Here is a 13,509-nt window from a genome sequence, read left to right as displayed (position 1 = left end):
ACCTCCACAACACCGACACCAGGTTTGTGGTCAATGACCAACATTTGTCACTAGTTTTAAAAGTATAGTTTGCTTTCATTCATTTCCCAGGAGTCCATTTTCTTGTTTCTCGTGGTTGCAAAAGTACTTTATTCGTTTATCTGGCACTATAACATTTAGTTGTGTCACGTTATATTATGTCTTATGCATGGTAATCTATTCACACAAAGGGAGTGAGCCCAGGAGGAGTGACCCACTGGCTTCTATATACTTTTGGTTCATTACTATCGGGATATTTCAAGTAGCGTATTATGTAAACACTTACGCGGGCATTCAGGGGGACGAACTTCGGACTTGAAGTGAACTTTTCATGAATATGCCAAAACAAATAGCTACAAATCTATATACAAACTGAAGTACACAACAAACTGAATCACTGAAATCAGAAGTGTCATATACGGGTAAACACAACTCACATCCACTATGATATTCGAAGATATTCTCGAGAAAATAGGTGTATTTGGTCGCTACCAGCAACGCCTTTATCTAGCTTTATGCTTGCGGACATTTTGTTCTGCAATGATCACTTTAATGCATGTATTCCTGGCCGGAGAAATGGATCACTGGTGTCAAACACCAGAACTAGACATTGTAAATTGCACTAAATGGTCATTGGATAAAGACCAATGTATTGAAGCAAAGAGGTCTGTTGCCATACCACCAGCTGGGTCGGACAGTTCTTATGAATATGAAAATTGTAAGCGGTATAATCTGACGGGAATCGAACCATCGGATTGGTTTCCTGGATGGGTGACTTCTGACGTCACTAATGATACGTTGCAGTGTGATGCCGGATGGGTTTATGATACTAGTCAGTTCAAGACGTCTATTGTCACTGATGTAAGTCCAGATTAGTTCATGGGGCAAAACAGTTTTGGACCTTAAAAGAGGGGACACAAAAAGTTTTTACATGGCCATGAGTTTTGAACTCAATGCCCAAAAAGGTGGTGACGTCACACTTTTCACTGTGATCATTTTGTTTTTTGAGTGTATCTTTGGGGGAAAAGGAGGATATGGGTTTATGATACTAGTCAGTTCAAGACGTTTATTGTCACTGATGTAAGTGTAGATTAGTTCGGGTGTACATTTACTAAAATACCTTAGGGCAATTAAATTAGGGCAAAAAACCTTTTGGACATTATGAAGACATATGCATGATGGTTGAAAAATCTGTGAGAAATCTGTAATCCAACAGTTTTTTGATTTTGAACAGATTTTTCAACATGTCACATTAATTTCACAGAAAAATGTCTCTTAGTGAATTTGAGCATCTTTCAGGGGCTGTGAAATAATTACGAGCCCCGGTTATATTTATATAAAAAAATGATTTTCAATCGGTCTTCCAAAACCCGCCCCTCCTCCTCAGACCTGGCAAACATCACCCACCCCTTTGGGATCCAATAAGGAAACCTTAAATGGTTTAAATATATGTGAGTGGACACTACGAATGAACCATAAACTCGGCAGATTGTATTCTGAGATACAGTGCAAAATATGCGCGAAAGGCGTATTCATAGGTGTCTCACTTAGGCGCTACATGTTTCTCATTTGATAGCGTTTAAACCAATCAATAATCCTATCGCATATAGAATCATTAAGTAGCTCTAGTCTTTGTATGCTTTGGCTAAATCCTGTTCAAGTGGTGGGTTACAATTGCATAGTATTTTGTCTAGGTATGTATAAACAATAAACAATGAGAGGACATTCCTGAACCTCGTTGACTTGGTGATGATTTGAAATGACCGCCAATTATGACTTTATTACCAGAGTTCAACAAACTCTGGATATCGTTTGAAGTCAAATGATATACTATTTTAAAGCTTATGATATATTTTCTAAACAAGAAATAAAACAAAATTGACCGGGCCGAGTTTACGGCTCGTTCGTCGTGTCCAGTTAGATATGTTGTGAGCGTAGCAAAACGGGGAAATTTGCATATTTAAGCGTTTCTGTACTATTGTCATAAGCCTTTGTAAAACGTTTTATTTAAAAGGCGTCCCATGAATGTGTGCCAAAATTCGTTGCACCCCCTTGCCGAAATTGCTTGCCATCCTTTTCGGCTCGCTGAAATCGATTGCCCCCCATAATTATTGCACAGTTTCAGAAATATTAAGTGATTAGTTTCATAAATTATTGGCGATTCGCGCATACTTATTTATTAACAGTAGTGATATAATGGTTATAAAATGGTGATGTTTCAGATATCGTAGGGGATGGTCTTATTTGAAGCAGATCATGATCATCCTAAATCAAGGATAAAATTCCATTATAAATCCGTGTGTTTTCAAATTATTGCGAGATGATATTCATGTCTGCGTCAGGTTGGCCATTCTACTTTGGAATAAGAGTAGAATTCCATAGGGATATTCTATAAATAAAATAAATGATCTCTCAGTTATATTGGAACTGACCAACCCCTAAATAATTGTCTCCCGTGGTGAGAAAAAAATGTCTCTCATGTTTGTTTTAGAGTCCATATTACAATATGTTGTTTCGCATCCTGACAACATGACTAAACCACTTCGGATGTCATTTGGCTTAGCAATTTCTGAAGCAATTTTGAGCTAAATACTTGTTAAAAACTGCATCCAGCAGGATGATGTCATCCACGTAGTTGTTTACCCGGACAGCATCCATCTTAACACCTGAATCAACTCTTACATAACCAACTCCAGGAAAGTGTTGAATACGGCAGGTGACAGTAGAACCTGTTTCATCCCAACTTCAACTTTTAACCACTCAGATTTTCTGTCCATTGACAATGACAGTATATTTGGTCTTTCGAAGGCAGGTTGAACTGCTTTATTGGATAACGATCAAGGTTAAACTATAAATTAGCCTGAAAAAGAGAACATGGCTTGAAGAATGAGGGTAATTAAGGGATGTGAAGAGAGCAAACCGTGGTTTGGAGGGTGTCTGTAAGAGGCACAGCCATCAGAAAAGGACTAACTGAGATCGCGCGCCAAATTCACTTACTGCAGTAACTGTCCGTCTTAAAAAAGTAGATGGGAATTGAACCCGGTCTTCATGGTTGTGAAGCACGGGATTGAATCACTAAACCGCAACTACCTACCTGCATTAAATGATATATATAAATCCTTAATAATGCTTAACGGAACGATATAATTCAAATAGAACAGGGTTCATTTTTTGCCGGCAAAAACCTGTTTTGCCATTGCCGGTGGTAAAACTGGCAAAAACCTGTTTTTGCCAGTTTTTGCCTGGTTTAAACCGGCAAAAATGGCAAAAACTGGCAAAAACTCACATTAGTTACTCTAATATTAAAAAGTAACACAGAAAGCTCATAAACAGTAGCACACAGCCTTTAATGGATCATTCAACATATTTTTTGTCTCATCAAGTCCTTAAAATGAAAAAGTTTTGAATTTGATATACGCCACATTTCGGTTACATGCACATGAGCAATGGAAACACATGCCTTTAATTTCTTAATATGTTACTTATAATTACAAAATCTGGCCTTGTTACACTCAGTAAATTATTTTTGTAACTTAATAATTTGTTTTGAGATGAAAAAACTGAACAATAAATCACTGTTTTAGTTTTTGCCATTTTTGCCGGCAAAAACTGTTTTTGCCAAGCGGTTTTAACCGCGGTTAAAACCGCAGTTTTTTCCACCTGTGGCAAAAACATGCGAACCCTGAAATAGAAGTCCCATAACTGAAGTAGCAATCGTCAACCATCACCCAATCATCACGTCATTGAAATAATCAATCGAAAAATTGAATAAATAAATAAATAAATAAATAAATAAATAAATAAATAAATAAATAAATAAATAAATAAATAAATAAATAAATAAATAAATAAATAAATAAATAAATAAATAAATAAATAAATAAATAAATAAATAAATAAAGCACCGAAGATAACAGCTATTCCGCAAGCTGCCTTGAACCCTGAGTTAGATTTTTGGTTGTTACGCGGAACTCAAAGTAATTTTATCATAATAAGATCCACCGTGAGGAATACGAGACGTATTCAGATATAATCTGCTCTCAGTTATTTGCAAAAGCCGGCGATCAGACAGAAATTATAAAATGAGCACAATTTCATTGCTCATAAAATGAGCACGACTCATCAGCGTTAATTCCACGGCAAGCTTAAAACACATTGAAAACACCAAAATGCAGTCACAAAATTAATAATATAACTGAATCGCCGAAACGAATTGTAACGTAGGTATGCAGAAAAGAGTTATATTAGGGGCTGTGCAATGATTATGAGCCCTGGGGAGGGAAAATTGTCTTAAACCAGATATAAGTACATAATATCATGCAGATTGAGTCTTTATTGATTTATTACCATGTTGTTGTTGTTGTTTGTTTGTTTTATCAAACTGGATACTATTGATTATTGGCGTGTTTTTTTTTGTTTTTTTTGTTTTTTTTTCAGTTTGACCTAGTGTGTAATAAGAAATCCCTACCTGATTTAGCCCAGTCGATGTATTTTGTTGGAGTCCTCTTTTCATCCACATTCGTTGGCGCATTCTCAGACAAGTAAGTTTAACACTCTCCACGCGGGTGTCGAATGCAAACGACAAGTTAAAAAAAAAAAAAAAAAATTAAAAATTAAAAATTGTCAGAATCGTAAATTTTCATGACAATATTTAGAATCAGCATGAAAAATGAGTACAAACAAGCCTAGTATTGGCATTGGTTCAGCTCTTGATATTTTCGGAAAATATCTCAAATCTTGGATTTTTTTTATGTTAAAGCCCATGGCTAGCACGCAGAGTATTAAACAACTTTTGTTTCGGCTACGACCTTACTCTCTTTATAACGTCTTTGTCGACGCGGATAGTGTTTTGTTTGGTTTTTGGGTTATTTGCTGTTATTTATATTCTCCAATATAATTTTAACACATGGACAAAAACAGTAAGGGTATTAATATCTTACCCAATGCTAAAAATATATACCATGTTTAAGTAAGCATTACCGCCTATTAGATCAATACCAATTTCAACAATGGCGTAGCTAGGGATTGCCCCTCCTGAAGCAATTAAGCGCGGAGCGGTAGACAATTTGTCCTAATTTTACTGATATGACCAATTTTGAAATGAATATTTATTTTGAAATGAATTTCACCGCTTGGAGGGGGCGCATAATCGATATGGGTAGTGCTGAATAACTATGAATTGCTCAATTCATTGCCCCCTTTAACGGCGGCCTGGGCACATACCCTCCCTTGTCCCCTCCATATACACCACTGCCCTTCAAATCACATTTCCCCACAATACTTGTCAAGGAATAGAGAGGTCCACGGTTCAACTATCTCTAAATTGCACCATTGATTGTTTTTTTTAAACTCTTACTTACGTCATGTATTTACGTCACCCATGTAGACAATCAGTAAACATATATTAATAATTGTTATCAATAGTAATAATTTGTTTGTATTATCATGTTTGTTTGCAGATTTGGACGATATAAGGTATTTATCTTTCTAATTACAACTGGAGCCTGTATCATCTGTATGACCGGGTTATCAAATAGTTATGTCATGTTCATCATTGTCCGTGCACTGACGGGTGTCACCTTCTTTTGTTCAAATGTTGTTGGGTTTACACTAAGTAAGTTCACATAAATATTATAAAATTGCTCATCAGCATAAATTCCATGACTATATATCTCACTAACTTTAGGTGGTTTTGGATGATATTTCTGGAAATCAAGAAATGCTGTGAGCATGTCTTTGATAGACAAATTGAGTAGGGCAAAGTACACTGATCAGTGTTTGAAGCAAATCGGACATACGGTTTTCATAATACATTAATTTGTATTTTCTTTGTTCCTATTGTTTTTATGAATTATCAATGTAGTTAATGAGCTAAAATGACTGTAAAGGGTCATTAATATGTAATTTATGCCAATATTTTGATAAAAATTCATGCATATTAATGTTCATAGTATTTTTATTTTGCATCATTTTGCCCTGAAACTTGGTCAAAGTGTTTCTAATATGTTCTAGTGTATTATATAGTGAAGCCGCTCCCTAATTTGCATATTTGCAAAATTAATGAGCTAATTTGTATAAATGCTAATTAATTATGCAACTATGCAAATTAGGGGCGGGTTCACTATATAATACATTAGAACATAATAAGGAACACTTTGACCAAGTTTCAAGGCAAAATTATGCAAAATAAAAGTACCCTGAACATTTATGCATGGATTTTCAGCAAAATATTGGCAAAAAATTATATGTTAATGAGCTTCTCCAGCCATTTTAGGTCATTAACTTTATTGATTATTGATAAAAACAATAAGATACAAAGAAAATATAAATTGACATATTTTGAAAGCCGTATGTCCGATTTGCTTCAAACAAAAGGCATATTGATAGTTGTGCTTTACTCTACTCAATTAATCTGTTTAAAACATGCTTAGAGCACTTCCATAATGCCTCCAATACCACCTTAAAACGGTATTGTAATGGCGGAATTCCATCATCATCATCATCATCATCTTCATCATCATCATCATCAGCAGCAGCAGCAGCAGCAGCAGCAGCAGCAGCAGCAGCAGCAGCAGCAGTAGCAGTAGCAGCAGCAACAGCAGCATAATCATCATCATCAGATCATCATCATGACCGTCATCAATCATCAAAGTTTTAGGCTTACTTTCAAGTTCGTCAAGTTACTTTTCGGATGTCATATGTTCTATACATTTGAATTGTGTTTTTCAAAGATAACTTTAAACAATCTACGAAAATTGTTGGTTTCAGTTTCAGAGATTGTTAGCCCAGCTTGGAGAACGTTTGTTGGGAATATCATCAACTTCTTTTGGTGTGGAGGCTATATGCTTGCTGCCGGTCTAGGCTATTTCATACGACAATGGCGAATACTAAGCTTTGTTGTGTCGGCGTTTCCTGTCCTCCTGTGTCTATTCATACCGTAAGTATGAGCACCTTCTTGAGATGTCGCGCATATAGTCATGCGCGCCCTAAACACTCATGGTAGTAAAACACCTGATTTATAATTTTTACGAACCAGCACTTCACACGGTTGTACAACCACATTTTAGGCTTATACAGCTAACAGTGATATCATGCTAATGTATACATATGCTTTTGAGTCATTCTCAACTTCAATTTCCCCTCTTTTACAAAGTTATTCACTTTAAAAGTATTTTTTAAAGCTTTTTCGGATATAAAATATATCTATTAACAACAAAATTGGTTGCGCTATTTAGTTACTGGAAATTAATATTTCAAGCTTTTCAATACAAATAATTCCTTTTATTGTTTGATAAAATATGTTTATAAAATATCCTTGTGCTTGTTTCACATATTCCAACTGTTTCAACGGCAGTATGAATCACCAAGCCCTTGTAAATAAAGAAATATGATTTAGGATAAATAGCGCCATCTATAGTTTGCATTTAGTTAAGAATGAAGCCAATACGCGGATTTAGGGTTTCTCTACCGGAAGTCAATTTGTTCCGAAATTCCTTCCCACAATGCAATAAGCGTTTTGCATAACATTAGATACAGTTTGGAGGTTAATCAATATTCTGTTATGCATATATTGCATTGTGGGAAGGAATTTCGGCACAAATTGACTTCCGGTAGAGAAACCCTAAATCCGCGTATTCTATATACATCAAACATCAACCGTATTCAACACATGGAAGATTATGTCACCAATCTCCAACACAGGGTAGTGAATTTCAATCAAATTTGTTTACCTGAATGGGTGACCTGAATGGGTAAACCTACACTCGCTACAGTTTTTTACTTAAATGGCTGAAACTGGAAAACTATGGCTCCTAAGTTATAATCGGTTAGCGAAATAGAGTTCGGGCTCAGTTTGTAGTTAGACAGGGGAGGGGTATTTTGTTTCTGTTAAAAGGGCATTTCGTGATCCACAGCCTCATCCCACCACTTTTCTGAAAAAAAGTTGAGATTTTTATACCACTGGAAACCTCTGGCTACATAATGTTTATGTACCAAAAATGTCTTGCAGATTAATTCGTTTAGCAAAAATATCGTCATATTTGAATTTCGTTCTGGTATACAACAGTGGCATATGGAGCACTGTAATACACATAATCATGCATATCTCTCACACGCAAAATCGGAATCAACTGAAATCTTGGGAATAAGTTTTTTTCGTGTATACCTACAGAAAAAATGTCATAAACAGATGATACTAGGAGGATACTACTTAATGGGGGGCGTGTCTATGTGTTTGATGTATCCATATTTCTATAAGATACTTTGCATATAGAAATTTCTTTCTTTCTTTCTTTTTCACACGTGATTCTCTCGAGATAAAAAGGGTCGACATTGATGAAGCCTTCTTAACATTGTTAACAAAATATTATTGACATTTTTACAGAAAGATAAATATCAAAAACATACCCTTTTTAATCTAACCTCAATTTAAATGTGCATACATAATACACGGGAATATACACTGCTCAAGTGTCGTTGCACTTAAATAAGTCGCCATGATTAAAAAATCAAGAGTATTGTGCAAACTAATAAACTGACTGAATGTAGAATTTTGACACAATATTTTTTGCTCTGCGATCTTCTTGAAAAAAGTTACAAGCATTTCAATCGTAAAATGTCGCATTTTTTATGTGTAATAATACTTTTTGAGCAGTGTATAATACGATATGGTTTCTATAATTTATCTCCTTTCTACACTGATTTTCTGACTGGTCGTTACTTAGTTATGTGTTATATTAGGCCTTTAAATATCACTTTTGAACATTTGTTATCAATCCACCTAGCTTGCTATCGGAATCACCACGCTGGTTACTCTCAAAAGGTCGGATCACTGAAGCACAAAGAGTCATTCGCAGGATTGCCAAAGTCAATAAGAAAGATCTGCCAGACGAATTTTTCAACAATTTAGAACTGCATGAGCAAGAAGTAAGTTCTTAAGGGAAATTACACTATAGGTATGCACTATACTCATAACTGCCTAAATGTTGAATTTTCTCCTATAATTTATTATTTAATCCTGTCGTTAAGTATATCATCAATCGATAATAGATTATTATTGTACACGTGTAATGTATAAAAAGGGAATGTTTACATTTATTTTCGGTTTTCATTAATCTTTTCAAGGTATAAAGCCATAATGTGTGATTTGTCCACATTGTAATACCCATTGGTGAAAGACTAACACCTGAAGTGCTTTAATTGCCGGGTATCCCCGGTTTTATTCTGAGTTAACCGATCGAGTGCTGAATAAATACATCGCCTGCTTGTGTATTGAATCATTTAATCAGTGACGTACCGCGTAAACTGTATGCATATCGCTATTCGTAGTACGTCTTGTGTGTACATCCCATCAGTTACGTGTAGCTCCGCCAATAATCATTATAAATAATACGATTGGCAAGAGTATACACGCATTGTAGGCACTGTACGTCGACTGGACGCATATACTGTGTGTATATCACTATTCGTTTTATATGCCTTGTTTAAATCCCATCAGCTGCATGAAGCTCCCGACAATGACAATACTAATTGGCTAGCTAAAATACACGAATTGTAGGCGCTGGAATGAAATACAATTTTCTTCGTTTTGTTTGCCTCGAAATTAAAAGGGGTCGAAGGGGTGAAGCGTCATTTAAGGCTGTTAGAGCAAATTTGCTGCAATAACCAGGTGGTGGTCGCATTGCATTCTCTAAATTCAGTAAATTTTCAGTGTAATTGAATGGGATTATTTTGAAATTTTAAAACCCTTGAATATCACTAACAAATAGGCCTATGTTAATAAATAATTACAAGCTAAAACCGTTGGGGTTCCATAATGAACCCCACAAAACTAACCGAGTATATGGAACATACCATACGGCCGGGCGGTTTTACAAGTTGCCGGCTCGATCATGCCATTCACCGCCTGGCAATAACTACCTTGTTCAGTGGCGTGGCCAGGAATTTTTCAGATGTTGAGGCGAAAAGATGTCAAGGGGGAGGCAAGGCAAAATGAGTTAACAAGTACAAAAATGACTAAAAGTCTTAAATATCAAAGAGGTCAGCATCTCATGGTAGAGGGAAAGGTTAAGACTATTACCAAAGAGGAAGCTGTCCCATTAGCTGCGCCAGTGGAATTGTACCTTAAAGTGCGATAACCTTTATTCTTGCAGAAGCCGCAAGAAAAATCGGACAAACAACCAAACGTTTTTTATTTATTTCGTTACCCGTATCTTAGACTCAAAACTATCACTTTAATGTTTATCTGGTAAGTTATTTACATGTTTAAGGAATATTTTATGTTTGATATTCGGCATCGTCTCTAACCGTGGTAATACGCTAGTTTCAGGCAAGAGGCTTCCCGCATAAATTAGCACATGCGCATTAATAATTTGTCTACACTGAGTTTGAAGTCACGTGGTCAGTTACTTCTGAGTTTATTGTTACTACTGAGATTCCCATTCTCGTAGCATAAGATGTTACTGAAAGCTTTGTCTCTTTCCGTTCTTATAAACCTAAAACTTAAACTAAGCATTTCAGTTTCCCTTTTAGTTTCTTAAGTAGACAATCCATATTTATTTTAATATCATGTACACAGAGATTAGATCCTGTTCAACATTAGAGTATTATTATTATTATTATTCTTTTCTAATCATACACAATATGCTAACTTTATTAATTCAACAGGTTCATAACAACCTTAGTATACTACGGGTTGTCGCTAAGTTCCGGTGACCTAGGAGTTGATTTTTACGTTTCGTTTTTCGTTTCCGGTGCGGTAGAAATTCCCGCATATCTCTACGTTATGTTTGCATTAGATTGGTTTGGCAGAAAGCCCAACTTGTGTGGATCCTTAGTTCTTGGCGGCATAGCTTGCCTTTTAACACTTTTGATTAGTAAGTTAACCTTATTTAAGATATGAATGGGGGCCCAATGGGCCATTCCCATGAGACCTCGTGCCTCATGCACAAAACAGTGTGAGGTTTTTCTTTCTTTATCTTGTAGTTTTAATATGTTTGTCCTGAATATGTTCGGATCTCCAAAACCTTGTCTATTATTATTGTTGTTGTTGTTGTTATATTATTATTATTATTATTATTATTATTATTATTATTATTATTATTATTATTATTATTATTATTATTATTATTATTATTATTATTATTATAAATCTACCTCTACTATACTAAAATAACCACCGAAGTTAGTGTGTCTGTGTGTTTGTCTAGTCTGTCTGTATGTCTGTCCGGCTATGCGTTTCGCCGCGCTGCGACGCATCGATCCGATATTTCGGATATGGATAGATCACTCGAGGATCTCAAACCGAGATCACTCGAGGGGCGAAGGTCATATGGGGTCAGTATGCCCAATTGGGCTTAAAAGTGGTAAAAAGAATCCTCAATATGATGACAAGATGTCAAAAAGTCAAAAGGGGTCATCAGGGTCAAATAGCATCGCTATCAGTTACTCACACAGCTACGGACGAACTAGTACATAAAATTTTCATTACAGAGTCTGGTGTGTGGAAGACCGTCGTTGCGATGATAGGCAAGTTTGCCATCACAATCACGTTTGCCATCGTGTTCATTTTTACAACAGAGCAGTTCCCTACCGTAGTAAGGTACGCCATTCGTATCGTGATTGTGATCAAGCCAAATAGACTTAAAGTTGTACCGTTGACACTATGATATACACGAAATATTGGTCACACGTGATCATCACACGTGATGATCAAAATTATATCAGGGATTTATCGGCAAAGAGTCCGATATCGAGGATTACACAGATTAATGAACGAAGCACTTAGAGTCTTAATATGTGATTTGCTCCATACCGACTCCCTCAATTTTTGCATGACTGTAGTGATCAATGGTGTACTAAATTACCATGTGAAAGATTAAGCCTGAAGTGTTTTAATTACAATAAAATTTAAGGTTTGATATTAAATCCGGAGATCTCCGGTTTTATTCCCAGTTTACTGATTGAGTGATGGCTAACAAATCTCGTGCATGTGCATATGATTAATGCAATGCAAATTTGTACTCACAGTTACCATTTTGGCAACACAAATGGATTGTTTTCTCACGATTTTGTCGGAAATACATGGATTTAGAGCATCACATTTCAGGATGGTAATGATAAAAATATGATCTATTATATGACACTAACAACTTGAGAGGATGAGGCTGTTACGGACCTTTAATTCAAATCAACATAATGTCGTAAAAAAATACTAGCATATCAAATTGGTTCTTTTAGTTTCGAAATATTTTTAAATTGTGTATTGCATTGATCAGATTCCTATAAACATTAATGGTAATATCCTTATATCATTGTTTTTTAGGAATGTTGGATTAGGTATGTGTTCAGCTTTTGGTCGTGTTGGCAGTGTCTCGGCACCGCTAATATTCATTATCAGTGAATTCTGGGAACCATTACCATTTGTTGTGTTTGGCGTCTTGTCAATAGCTGGTGGCTTAGCGTCTTTAATATTGCCAGAAACAAAAGGAAAGAATTTGCCCGAGACGATTGAGGAAGGGGAGCAATTCGGGAAGTAAGTATGACTTAAAATATACTTGTTGGTTACATATTTGATTATAAAACAGGAAGTCGATTTTAGGCATATCTTACCAAAAATGTATGAATTTGAATTTACAAATAATACACCAAATGTACTTGTTCATCCTTCTGGGGAATCAAAAAATTGTAAAAACATTGAAAGTGAATGACTTCTGACTTTTCACTGACCTTTTGACCTCAAACTTGAAACGACCTACTAAAACTTTGTTTCCCAACTAGGAATGCAATATGGCAATATACCCTTTATGCTAAATAAAAAACATGTTCAAGGTATTACCAAGAGAGCTACCATAGGATCAATTCCGCATAACTTCACATGACCAGAATGCCTCATTTAGATTTTGGATTTAGCACAATCTTTCAAACAGAAATTATGATTGATTATCAACAATTTTTTTCTTCGTTTTAGAGAAGTACATATTAAATAGTTAACACAACTTTAATTACTCTCATATGTCCGACTGGAGCCGAAGCAAATAATTACAAATGTAATGATTTGTTTTTGTTTAATTGACATATTTCTCTTAATTCCATCTACAGAAAACCAGATATGTTATCCGATGACCAAGCTGATGACAAAAATACCAGTATTAATATACCAGAACCAGCAAACGGATCACATCACAAGGTGCAAGCACCTGAAAGTATTAATGAAGCATATATACCGGAATAATCGAAAACAATTTATACTTTGTACGTCTTCTATTAAAATCAATAAAACAATTTGTATGGAATTATAAAAGTTCCATCCGGATATTGAGATGTGGATCGAGTAGCTGACGACTCGCGCAATTTGCCATATGGTAGCGCGTAAACACTCGCGGATCACATTTTTCTACTTGCTCGACATTCCGCTTGTTCGAAACAATAATACTGTTTTTAAATGAAAATATTTTGGATATGTGAATTATTGTTTTCCAAACAAGACGTTCC

General features: G+C 35.5%; 1 protein-coding gene across 1 annotated transcript; it reads left to right on the top strand.

Annotated features, from left to right (window-relative positions):
* Positions 1 to 462: 462 nt before the first annotated feature.
* LOC140136996 (organic cation transporter protein-like) lies at positions 463 to 13,249 on the top strand. Its single transcript, XM_072158658.1, has 8 exons — positions 463 to 879; positions 4,456 to 4,559; positions 8,802 to 8,943; positions 10,170 to 10,264; positions 10,684 to 10,892; positions 11,509 to 11,617; positions 12,341 to 12,550; positions 13,117 to 13,249. Exons 1-8 carry the CDS (start codon positions 463 to 465, stop codon positions 13,247 to 13,249), a joined length of 1,419 nt encoding a protein of 472 aa, XP_072014759.1.
* The last annotated feature ends 260 nt before the right edge of the window (positions 13,250 to 13,509 follow it).

The sequence above is a fragment of the Amphiura filiformis genome, chromosome 17, assembly GCF_039555335.1.
Source record: "Amphiura filiformis chromosome 17, Afil_fr2py, whole genome shotgun sequence".
NCBI classification, from domain to species: domain Eukaryota; kingdom Metazoa; phylum Echinodermata; class Ophiuroidea; order Amphilepidida; family Amphiuridae; genus Amphiura; species Amphiura filiformis.
Note: the sequence above shows the minus strand (reverse complement) of the source record. Positions and strands in the feature narration are given on the sequence as shown.